General features: G+C 37.7%; 1 protein-coding gene across 1 annotated transcript in view; it reads left to right on the top strand.

Moving 5' to 3' along the window:
- TMC1 (transmembrane channel like 1) overlaps window positions 1–13,234 on the top strand; it is a 152,096-nt gene that overhangs the window by 97,524 nt on the left and 41,338 nt on the right. Inside the window, exons 10-11 of the mRNA XM_069472117.1 lie at window positions 3,029–3,171; window positions 12,914–13,058. Coding sequence (XP_069328218.1) covers window positions 3,029–3,171; window positions 12,914–13,058 — 288 coding nt within the window. The remainder of the gene's footprint in view (window positions 1–3,028; window positions 3,172–12,913; window positions 13,059–13,234) is intronic.

Raw genomic sequence — 13,234 nt, 5'->3', positions numbered from 1 at the left:
TCCATTTCCTTCCCCTCAACTCAGTTCATGTTGGTGTGGGGAGGCTGCATCTACTTCGGTGGGGGTGAAGAAATGGGAGTCCCTCAGAGCAAAAACAGTCCCCTACTCTCTCACCTCGAAAAGAAGCCTCTCCTACCAGAGAAGACCCCTGGCTTGTCTGAGGGCTGCTCCCAGCTTCCTCCAGCAGTTGCGGAGTGCCATTCCACCAGGAGCTGATGTACCCACGTAGGGATTCCAAAATCTGTTACCAAAACCTTGGCACTTGTCCCTGAGGCTGCTTCAGAAGAATGAGGACAAGTGGTTTGAGAAGGAAAGAGAAGTTTATTAATTTACCAGCAAATGAGGAGGATGGAGACTCCTCTCTAAAATACTATTGTGTCCTAATCACAAGCAGAAATATAGAGCTTTTAAAGGGAGGCTTTTCAGTTCTGGGCTATTATTGTTCAGCTACAGTTGATGATTCTGATTGTCCCATCTCCTCTAAAGACAATCCCGTGTCCTCTGGCCAGTACCTCTGCCCAGACTGTTCTGCTGAGCCATCTCCTGTAACACAAAGAACCTGCCCCTCCTGACCCTGGCCTGAGTCAAGGATGCAGGTCCTAGTTCTCCAAAAGGAGCGGAGGATGTTTTAAAGAGACAGAAAACATTATTGCCATTTTTTTTTTCAGGCCATTTCCTCTGTTCAGTACTGTTGTTTCACCCTGAGACAGAAGGACCAGAATGAAGGTTCAAGGCAGGGTAAAAAGAGATTGGATTTAACACAAGTGGGAGGATGCAGGGCCCTTAACCAGATGAATGTGAAACAAGATGGCATGGAACTGGGAGCTGGGAAATCCTGCCAAAGAGGATTCTCCTACGATAAAGATTTCTGAGTCTTGGGCAGTTGACCAATCCACTTTTATTTGGTTCCTTGTCTTGGACATGAGACTAGCCTACCTGTTCTATCTGAGGTTTCTACTAGTCATTTAGCCCCAAATTTTCTTTTGGTTTTGAACTCCTAAGCTCAGCGATCCTCCTGCCTCAACCTTCCAAATGTTCTTTGGTGTTGAATATTAGAGTTCTTCAGAGAAACATAACCAATAGAAGAAATATGTATATATATATGTATATATTTATAGAAATTCATTGCATATAATTTATTTGGATTTATTATATATATAAATCTTGATATATATAATTTATAATTTAATATAAGTAATAGATTAATTATATATATTATATATATATATAAAAAAGGAGATTTATTTTGAGGAAGTCGAACACTCAGCTACGGAGGCTGAGCAGTCCCATGATCTGCCATCTGCAAACTGAAGCCAACGGTGTGATTAAGTGTGATTTTGGAGACCTGAGAACCAGAAGAGCCTACGGTGTGAATCCCACTCTGAGGACAGGAGGAGATGAGATGAGATGTCCCAGGCGAAGCAGTGAGGCAGGGAAAAAGGGAGCAAATACCTTCTTCCTTCTTTTGTTCTTTCTCCTTTTGTCCTGAGTGGATGAAATGATGCCCAACCACGTTAGGAAGGGCCATCTACTTTACTGCGTCCATCTATTCAAATGCTAATCTCGTCCAGAAACGCCCTCACAGACACACCCTGAGACTGTGTTTCATTTGGACACCCCAAGGCCCACTCAAGTTGCCACATAAAATTAAGTATCACAGGTTGGATTTATTTTTTGTAAACTGAAAAATGCAGATGCAGGTTGATGTGGTGCAGGGGACCTCAGCACTTTGATATCTACTTACAACCCTCTCATCCCATCCTGTCCCTAGTTAAGCTCACAAGCTCCTCTGAGATTTTCTAGAAATTTTATTTCCAGCTAGTTTTTAAAGAGTACAATGTTAAAAAATAAATTTGCAGCAATTTGAAAATTTGAAAGCAAGAGTTTTTTTCAGATCTCTATTGGCCTCTGATTTGAGGTAGGCATGGATCTTTTCTTAAGGTAATTTTCCAAATTACTTCTCTTAATTTTTCCTCTAGGAATTAGTATTCCAGGCATTTTCTCCTCTTCCTCCTCCATGCCCCCCTCTCTCCACTTCTCCCTTCCTTAGCAATGGGCTTCAAGGTTACTGGGTTGATTTAAATGATATTAAAGCAACCAGTTGGATTTTGTAAGATTCAAGGGTAACTCACCTGATCTCAAGAGGAAGCCCCACATTGGCAAGTTATTATTTTCTCATTTCACAAAACCTACTAATTTTTTAGTTATTGCCAGAAAGAAGTCAGGGAGGCACTGGGGAATGGATATATACTGTAGTGATATGAAAACTGCGCTTCAGTGCTGAGAGTGAAAAACACAGTGAATGTGAGAAAGAGAGCAAGGTGAATATTATACAGGAAGCAGCATCAGAATGTGCCAATGTTCTGTGTAGAGAGAGAACTTATTCAGGTGGTTTTGGGAGTTGGTAATTCCAACCCTCACAGATAATTTTTAAGAAAGAGAATGTAATGCACAAACATGCTTGTTATGGGGGAATGCTATAATGGTCTCGATGAATAGAAGATTGTGCAGATGGGTTCTAATGTTGTCTCATCTGTTCCTCACTTTTGCTAAGTGGGAGCTGAGACACAGCCCCTGTGGTGTAAGGAGAACGATCTAATTATGGCTCAGGTGACTGGAAATGGAAACCTGCCACAGCACTTGGAGGAAGCACATTTCATATTCCCCACCGCACCCCCTCCCAGCCCCCCCGCCGCCCCATGTTAAGCAAGCTCTTAAAATTGTAAATCTAATGATACCGTGAACTATGTTTTGATGTTCAAATCAACAGGCATTTCACGGTAATGGCTCCTTAGCTGAGCAAGCCTATATTTGCTTAAAAATTTTATCTATTTAGAAATCACTGAAGCTGCCAATCAATGTGGCAGCTGACACATTCACTTTATATAACAAAACAATAGGGCTCATGTCAGAACTATGACCCAAGTTTGAAAATTAATATCATTTTGTGATTACTCTTAAGAGTTGATGTTTTCCTTTGAGTTGCTCTTCACAGCATCTGCTAAGTGGCTTTGTTGTTGGATTTTAGGGCTTGGCACAATATTCCGTCCTCTTTTATGGCTATTACGACAATAAAAGAACGATCGGATGGATGAATTTCAGGTTGCCGCTCTCCTATTTTCTGGTGGGGATTATGTGCATTGGATACAGCTTTCTGGTTGTCCTCAGAGCGTAAGTTTCATTTGCCTTTTGGAAAGCAAGCTATGATTTCTGGAATCGAATGGCGGGGATGTAAATTTAAGAATTGGATATAACTTTGTTGCTATTTTATGTCTAGAGGATGCAGAGTCTGTAGGAGCTGAAATGTAGTTTTAATACTGACACTAATGTTAGACTATTATATCCTCAAAACAAAAGGGTTGAACACAAACACAGGCCTTGGTCATCTCACTGGGTCAGCCTGATGGTTGCAAGGCTATCTTGTGTTTAAACATACTTTTTGAAACATGTCTTTTTGTACTCCCAGGTGTGAATCAACGTTGCCAACAAGACAGGGAAACAGCTGCTGACCCCTCTTTTGCAAGCAGAGAGGTTTGCAACTTGCAGAATTACCTCAATAGGCAAAATCTGTTGTTATCTGTTCATTTTTTTTTTTTTTAAAAAACAGAATAATCACTCATCCAAAAAATTTTAGCTGTGTAAGACAGCAAAAACGAATGGCTCCCAATGAGACCATCACACTCAACTGTATAATCATGGTTTGTCTTGGGAAAGGATTTATTAGAGTATGGGGAAGAATTTCAGTGGAGAACTGATAATACTGCAGTTCATTTTTTCCCCCCTGCCTGAAATGTATTTATAATACCCTACTTAAAGGCATTGCAGAAAACCTAGCACAGTTATTTGGGGCTATGAAAAATCCACTCTTTAGCTGATTTTTTTAACCGGTTCGGAAGAAGATTTAAAACATCTCATGTAAGGTCCTCATTCTTTTACTTAACTGTGCACAGGTGAATCAACCTTTTGCCTCACTGTTGGAGGCCCTCTGCCTGAAGGCCTAAGAGGGAAAAAGTGCACAGTCACCCTGAGTAGGAGCTCTCTACAGCAGTCTGTGACACACTTTGTGTCCTAGACCTGACTCACTGGTTCCTCCCCGCAAAAAACTCTCATATCTAGTTTTTAAGCTCTTTCAGGACTTGAAAAAAATCTTATTGGAAACCCCATATCCAAAATATTTATCAACTTATCCAAGTGTTATATAAGGTAATTGTCCATTGGCTAAAGTACTACCGCATTCCAAAAAAATAAGATATTTCCTATTCTTTTGACTATATTACTTGGGTTGGAGCAAGTCAGTCATACCATTTACATTACTGAGGCCTCGTAAGTATCATCTCTGTGTTGGTCCTTTAGTCTCTGTGGTCACTGGGGAAGAATGTTTTTTCATGTATAATTGTTCAGATTTTTTTCAGTGACTCTGCAGAGGCCGTGTACCCCAGTGGGCTCTCAAACCATGTGCCTAGGTTCAAATCCCATCTCCACCATATATGTAATTACACAACTACCAACAAATTGCTCAACTGCTCTGTTCTCCTGTTTTTCTTTGCTCATAGAGATGTAACACATGTGAGTGAGCAAATGAGTAAATACATACAAATCACTTAGAACACATCTGGCACATGAAAAGTGTATAACAAATGTTAACCATTTTATTAGGATTATAATTCATAGGCTTATCGATGAAACAAATAAAGCCAGCATGGGAGGAGTTGAGGCCACATGATAGTCCCCCCAAAACAGGGAAGTCACATATGGTTGTGCAGTTGCCCATTAATAGATTTGTATATTTAATAAAACAATTTTCTGGCAGATGAATTTAAAGCATCTAGAGCATCATTGTGCAAGGCAAGCCACATATATCATTAAAAAATTTCTAGTAGCCGTATTAAAAAATAAACAGGTACAATTAATTTTAATCATATATTTTATTTAACTCAATATATCAGATTATTATCACTCTAACACATAATCAATATAAAGTTGTTATTGAGAAATTCTCTGTCTTTTGGGGGCGGTTACCAGGTCTTTGAAATCTGATGTGTATTTTTCACTAGTCACATTTCAAGTGCTCAGTAACCACATATTGCTGGTGGCGACAATATTGGCTAGGAAAGCTCCAGAGGAAGTAGTGACTTTTTCCAATCTGCTCAAAGATGGCATTTAGGGTAGCTGCAAGGCACCAACTCTACATTTCCCCCTCAGTGTCATCCGTCTTATGTCAACCAAACCAGGCTGGCTTTGGCCTCTTGCTCTGGCATGAACCATTGGTTGCACTTAACCTGATTGGCACATGGTTTAAGCCCATTGGCTTATATAACAAGACAATTCAGAAGCCATACATGATTCTCACCTCACCCTAGCTCTGGGGACAATACCTGATAACAAAAAGAATTGATGAGATACAAATAATTGTATAGAATCATTTATCATCTCTTCCCACCCCCATCCCAATCAAATAACCTCTTGGAATAAGTATGAGTGAATTTATGAGACACATTACTCAAACTGAATAGAAAGGAACCTGAGCTCAAAAATCAACTAGGCTTGATGACTTTGTCATCCTGCCCAGACTGTTAGCCTCGGCAGTCTCATCCATAAAATGGGGCAAATATCTATTTTTAATTACTTAATAAGGAAATCGGTAGGTAAAATAAGAGAGAAAATCCCAAGAAAATACTTTGAGGTTTTAAGGTAGGGTGGCTCAGGACTCTCCCCATTGTAGCATTGAAAGTCCCGCATTTGGGAACCTCCTCAGTCCCTGGCAAACAGGGATGGCTCGTCACCTTGGTTTTAAGTTCTTTTCCCCCTCCCTTGTGCCATTCCTTCCTTTTTTCCTACCTTTTTCCTTCCTTTCTTCCTTTTCTTTCCAGGTCAGTGTATATTCCTAACCACATCAGAAGCTTAGAAATCTTCATAGTAAATGTAGTCACGTAAGTATTAAAAGCAAGTTAACACAATATAATGTTGTGAAGTTACATGACATGGAAACCACCAGCTCCTTCATATGTTGTCCCCCTGAGTTTGAAGTTTTATATCCCAATGTAAAGGTGGTTTGATATCAAGACACAACTGTTCCCATTAAAAACAGTTGTCAAGCTAAAACTTAAAAATTCACTGATATATTTTACAGAAGCTGAACTAATGGAAACAGCTAAATCATTCAGGGAATGCATGCCTTGATGAGAAACTCCTTGCTGTCTTATCCCAATAGGCTTTTCAAGACTTTTCCCTATTGCAGGGTTTCCTGGGATTAGTTATATTTTTTCTGTTTATGAGCCTGGCCATAATAATATTCATAGAATAGGCTAATAATATCTTCAAATATCTAAATCATGTGCCATATATAACCCCAACTGGTGTTAAAATTTTTGTCTATATAGACTATCATATGTATTTATTTTATATATAGAACATAAACCTACCTATACTGTAAACCAGCCTTCAACACATGTTTATATTTGGCAAAATTACAATATTTTATCCATATTTCTGGATCTGAAACAATAATTATAATTTATACTAATTTATATTTGAAATAATAATAACAATTAACATTTTTTGAGCATCCACCATGCATCAGTTTAAATTGCATCACCTTTAACCCTTAAACATTACAAAGTGGGTATTAATTTCACCATTTTACAGGTAATAAAATAAAACTCAGAGATACTAAATGACTGGCCCACGTCATTTGCCCAGAGGACCAATTTAAACCTAGATTTTTCTAGTTCAAAAGGTATGTTCACCAGGCAGGGCATGGTGACTCAGGCCTGTAATTCCAGCACTTTGTGAGGCTGAGGTGGGAGAATTGCTTTAGGCCAGGAGTTTGAGACCAGCCTCTTCAACAGCAAGACCCTGTCTCTACAAAAAAGAAAAAGAAAAAGAAAAAAAAAGAGAAAGTATTTTCTACCCACCACACCTTGCCACCTCTCTATATTGTTCATCTCCTTACACAGGTCAATTTGTTCCTCTCATCAATCTTGTATACTGGGTTGAGTAGGTGTTAGTTGTTCCTACTGGACAGATAAATAAATTAAGACTCAGCAGAGTTTGATGATTTGACTAAGCTCAAATAGCCAGTAAATTGTAGAACTTGGCTTTGAACAACACCATTCTCTAATTCTGCACTTATTTTTTTTTTAATTTATGATATAGACTCATTCATGTTGATGGTGACAAGGGCCTGGCTCTAACTTGTCCTGGGTATCCTTTTCAATTTGTTTAAATTCTACATTAAAATTGTTCCTTACCTGTTGTCAAATTTGTTTGTAGCTTCATGGCCTTGAAATGACTCCTATGGCCAAAAATTTTGTAAAAAACAAGAAAGAAAATTAAACCTATCAAAACAAAGTTTTTAATCTTACAAGACCCTCACATCTTCCAAAATTACATTAAAATCAAGGCAAATCTTCTAAATGAGTGAAACTTTATTTTTTCCCTTTTACCTGGATTGTCAGTGCCTTTGTCCACTTTCTTTTCACTTCTTTAGTACCTGTTTACCCAGACAGCTGTGACGTACGTACCTAATGCCCTGCCTAAACATCTTCTGTATCTCTTGATATCCTTACATGGGATCTTAGAGTCAAAACTGTTTCTCTTTCTACCCTCCTACCACTACCCCCACCCCCAATTAATTTTTCTTTGTTGAAGAAATGTCTCTTATCTAATTAGAGAAAAACATTCAGAGTCCCTCATAGACCCCAATCTAATATTTTACTTCTCCAAGATATTTTCATTGGCGATGACAATGTTTGATTTCTCTAATGATGGATTTGAGACCATATCATGGGCTGTGGAAGGGTAAGTGGGACTGGCCTACAAGGCATGATGTCCTGGCAAGTCCCACAAAGCATATGATTTTTTCCACTTCCTCAAACTGCAGTTGACTTGTTTCAAAACTGCTTGGAGCAGAAAAGCAGTGAGGTATGAAAGATTTAAATCCACTATATTCCATTTCCTGTTACTGCTTTATGAACTGCATCTATGATTATGATATTCAACATGAAAAATTGACCTCTTACAAGCATAGACTAAGGAGGGTGGTAGTCCAGAATTAATGGTAACTATTTACAAAATGAGAGGATATTGTTGAAACCTATTATAATGACAAGGACAGAATTGAACAGCAATGGCATAATAAGAATCTATGGTACGTTATGTACCATGCAAAAGCAATTTATGCTACATGTATTTATTTGGTGATGCTCTTTCCAGTGCTAAATTTACTTCCAGAATGACAACTTATGTATTTATTCATTCATTTAATCACTATTTATGGAGCACTTATTATACTATGGACAACCTAGGAAGCTATCTAATATCTGAGGATTTAATGGTGAACAAAATAAAGTCTTTGTCCTTGTGGTGCTCGGTTGGGGAAATAGATGACAAAGAAAGGAATGACCAATGGTTGTAGCCAATATACTATGAATTTGTACTTTTGTGTTATCCTTTACAGTCCAATATTAGGTTATTAAGTACGACGAAATGACCAATTTCCTTAAGTACTAAGTTAGACAATTGATATCTCTGACATTTCACTCTGACACTTCTTGTTTTGTGTTTATTGTGAAGGTACATCCTCAGTCTTTCAAACATATGTTTTGGTTTGTGATTATCTTTCAATTTTTTTTTAGAGTAATTTTTGTGAAACCATGGATTGGTTCCACTGTGGAACCAATGCAGCATAGACAGCTCAAAATATCAGAGAAGTGTTTGCAAAGGATGTGGCTAATGAATGCACACAGTATGTCAATGGTTTGAGAAGTTCCATTTTGGTGATTTTAATCTTGAAAATGAACCACATGAGTGACCTGACACCAAAGTGAATAATGATGAGTTGAAAGCTATAGTGGAAGTGAATCCATCTCACCCCACATGTGAATTAGCAGCAAGGTTTGATGTAAGTATTCCAACAATATTGGACCATTTGGAACAAACCAGCAAGATAAAGAAGCTGGATAGATGAATACCACATGAATTAAATGAGCATCATAAGAGAAATCATCTGGAAGCTTGCCTTGCTTTGCTGTCACAACATAAAGGTGAACCATATCTACACCATATTGTTACATGTGATGAAAAATGGATTCTTTTTGACAATTGCAAGTGTTTGGCACAATGGTTGGATAAAGATGAAGTGCTGAAACACAGTCCAAAACTGAATATTCATCAAAAAACCTAATGGTGTCTGTTTGGTGGTCCAGTGCTGGTATTATCCACTATGGCTTCATGAAACTGGGTCAATTGATTACAGCAGATGTCTACTGCAACCAACTGAATGAAATGATTGTGATTAAGCAGCTGAGCTTGGTCAATAGAGACAGGCCAATCCTCTTGCAAGACAATGCTTGACCACGTGTCACACAAACAACACTGCAACACTGCTCAAACTACGGCAGCTGGAATTGGAAACTCTCTGTCATCCACTGTATTGATCAGATCTTGCAACAATTGACTATCACTTCTTCAGGCTTTAGACCACTTCTTGCAAGGAAAAATATTCAATTCTCAACAAGCTGTGGAAAACATCTTTCGTGATTTCATCGCCACTGGCTCTCCAGGCTCCTTGGCTGCTGGCATAAACAAGCTACTGTTAAGACGGCAAAACTGTGTCGATAGTTTAGGTCCACACTTTGATTAATTGTACCGCTTCTTGTTTGAGATATAATAAAGTACCCTTTTGATTTGAAATTGGACATTTCATATTTAATGAACTAATATTTGCTGCAGTTTCTTCTTTCTCAAGAATTCAATATAGTAGTCCCCCTTTATCCTAGTGAAATGTGTTCTAAGACCCCTGGTGAATGCTGTCAATTGAAACACATTTCTGTTCATGTCTGTCACCCACAAATTTAATGTCTTTTTCATCTTAATAAAGCCCTTATCAAGCACTGTGGCCATAACTTTTGCAGAGTGAGGTGCAACAGCAAAACTGGCACAAATTTCTTTTGTCTTTTTTTCAATTTCACAGATGGAAGATTCATTGTTACCGTAGATCTTAGCCACCTCAGCATTTGATTTTTTTTCTTTTTTTATTGAGAACTTTAGCCTTTTAGCTCAAAGGAAGCATTTTATGGCTTCTCTTTGGCATATCTGAATTGCCAACATCACTATTCTTCTTTTTTTTTTTTAATTTGGTGCAAAGTAAGCTTTATTTTAGATAAAAGAGGGAACAGAATGGAATTTGTCAGAAGCTGTTGGAGGTCAAAACAGACAACAATGATTCAGTGGTGGAAAATTTGAAAGAGAGGTGGCATTCTTAAATCCATGTAGGTGGTGAAAAGATTCTGATACCTGTACTAAAAGATGGAACATGGAAGGGCACTAAAAAGGGCAAGGCTAAAGATGTGAACAAGGCAGTTTTTGCAGGCTTCATATTGTGTTCTCGGAACACATTGCAATAAAAAGTCTTTATAAGAAGGTTCAGTTATGTTGCTTATGAGTCATTCTTCATGCTAAGTAGGGAGACAAAATCATTGAAAACTACTAAAATTTAGCCAATTTACAAGTCAAGTAAGAAGAGGCCATTATGAAGTAAAGTAAGGGGGACTTGAACACTACCATACCACAACAGTGGATTTGATAACCACGAAGACTAATAAGTGAGTAATGGGTGGAGAGTATAGACAGCGTGGATATGCTGGACAGAGGGAGGATTCACGTCCCCGGCAGGATGGAGTGGGATGGGATTCCATCACAGCACTACTCAGAATGGTGTGCAATTTAAAACTTATTAGTCATTCATTTCTGGAAGTTTCCATTTAATATTTTTGGACCGAGGTTGATTACTACGAACTGAAACTTCACATAAGGGGGGACTACTTGGTTAGTATCATCCTTGCAATAATTTTCTTATTCTTGTGTAGTGGTTTATCCTATGAGCTTCTAGAAAGTTGTTTCCTACCTCCCTCTCAATCCCCTTTCTCATTATGATTTCCATTTTAGCAGAGAAAGACTACATTATAGTGACTCTGTTGGCTTAGGATTTATGGAGGTATTTCTTTGATTTATTAAAAACATCCCCATGTACCCATAAAATAACCAGATGACCCCAGTTCATAAATGGAGCTGCAAACTTGTGGTCCAAGGCAAGAAATTGACTATGAAAACCTTAGGCAACAGCATAAATGCTACAATTGCCTTCCCCAACTTCCTTGGCAAAGCAAATGATATATTGAGATTGCTATTCATAGACATAGGAGTTGGAAACTATAGCTCCCTTGAAAGAGGAGAAATTTTCCTATGCACATTTTTTTCTCTGTAAAGAATAGCTCTGTACACAGAATATTTTTTAGCCATCAGGATTATATTTCAATAAAAAATGTTGTCAGCAGAAGTTTGTCTTTGGTATCCTTCCTCATTCCTTTCATTATTCCACCCCTTTTCATGTTATTTTCCACATATTAGATGATCCTAATTTGCTCATCCTCCTGGGAAGCCGTCTTCAGCTATAAAACATTGTCATTGACAAAACTCCATTGAAAACTTATTGGTCCAGTGGCCATTTTTACTTGAGGTCCTAACTTTTGCACAATGACAGTGCAAAAAATGGACTGTGGTATATTAATCAAATAAATCATTTTCTTCCTAGGTTAATTCCATAGGGAATGTCTGATTTCTTTTTGACCTGCAAAAAACGCATTTTCTATGGTTCAGCCCAGCTCCTGGTGTCCTAGCTTAGAGACTGCAGCAAAGTCAGAAGACCTGAGCCCTTGACCTGTCTCTGTGATGTACTGGTGGACAATATCCAGAAAAATCATTTCACATCTTTGAGATTCAGCTTCCCCATCTGTAACAAGGAGCGTAACTACCTTGACCTCTTGCTAAGTTTTTGAGGAGAACAAGTGCATACACGTAATCACCATTTGCAAAAGATAAAGTGGTGGAAGGAAGAAAGGAATAATTATTTGTGGTCATTTTTCATAACATGTTAGCCTGTTTAAAATATTTAAACCTCCATAAGGAGTGGAGCTAATGATGGGGGAATCTAGATGACCTTAGAGATAGATGCCTGTCAACCTACAATGTCAGCTTTATGTCACTGCTTCTCTTTCTTCTTTTGGTTCCATATGACTATTATATTTAAAAAACCAAAACCTTATGGGACTGTTTTATGATATATGTCATAAGAAATTTCAATTTTGCTATTTATAGTGATGGGGAAAAAAGGAAATGGAGTAGGTGGAATATAGATCTCCAACCACTAAAATAAACCTATAAGTAAATGCAGCTCCTCAAGCAAAAAATAAATAAATAAATAAAAACCACTGATTAGAATATATGTAACCACTTGACATTAAAGTTGTATACAAATCTTGATTTTCGGTCAAGAATTGTAGAGTAGACAGAAATTTAATGCATTCAATGTAATCGCTTTTTGGGAGGAGATTCTCGTGGGAATTAAATTTCAGATAGGAGTTTCTCAGCCTGGTTTAGTCCGTCCATAGGCTTCAGGTGGTCTGGGAACTAAAGTTGTGTGGAATAGGGTTAATATGTAAAAAAGTCTATACATATTTTTTTTTCTCAGGAGGGAGTCAGTGGTTTTCATCAGATTCTTAAAGGGATTCTTATCCCTTCAAGAACAATTTGTATGACATTAATGTCTTGGTGTAAGTAAAATAATAAAAAAGTGTTTTTTATGTACCTGTTTATTAAAATCATCAATGCTGAGTAGTCTTTTAATTTTGAAGGCCTGGAAAATGAACAATTTAAAAATTAAACAAACAAAAAAACCTTAAAAATCTATTTTCTGTTCATTAGAACAAGCTTGTTAAAAAATGTCTTTTAGGTATTGCTTCTCCAATTTACCTATAATTATCATTTTTTTGCTCCCTATCCTCCCCTTTTTTTTCTTTCTTTTCTTTTTTTTCTTTTAATTCTGATTGGTGGGTTAAACTCCCTGTCTTTACAGGATGACTAAAAACATTGGTGATGACGGAGGTGGCGACGACAACACTTTCAACTTCAGCTGGAAGGTGTTCACCAGCTGGGACTACCTAATTGGCAATCCTGAAACAGCAGACAACAAATTTAATTCTATCACAATGAACTTTAAGGTATAGACTCAAACTTAAAAAGCCTGTTATTTGTATTTCTAAGAGTAAAATTGGAGGTTTTCCATATAGTCTAGTGAGTGAAGTATTGTGACAATTAAAAGAAAGATTAACTCATCATTTCTGCTTCTTGGGATTAGGGCTTGGTTCTGATTATGCCTGGAAAATATCCAATGAAC

This window comes from Eulemur rufifrons, chromosome 7 (genome assembly GCF_041146395.1).
Source record: "Eulemur rufifrons isolate Redbay chromosome 7, OSU_ERuf_1, whole genome shotgun sequence".
NCBI lineage: Eukaryota > Metazoa > Chordata > Mammalia > Primates > Lemuridae > Eulemur > Eulemur rufifrons.
This window is presented reverse-complemented; position numbering and strand designations above follow the sequence as displayed.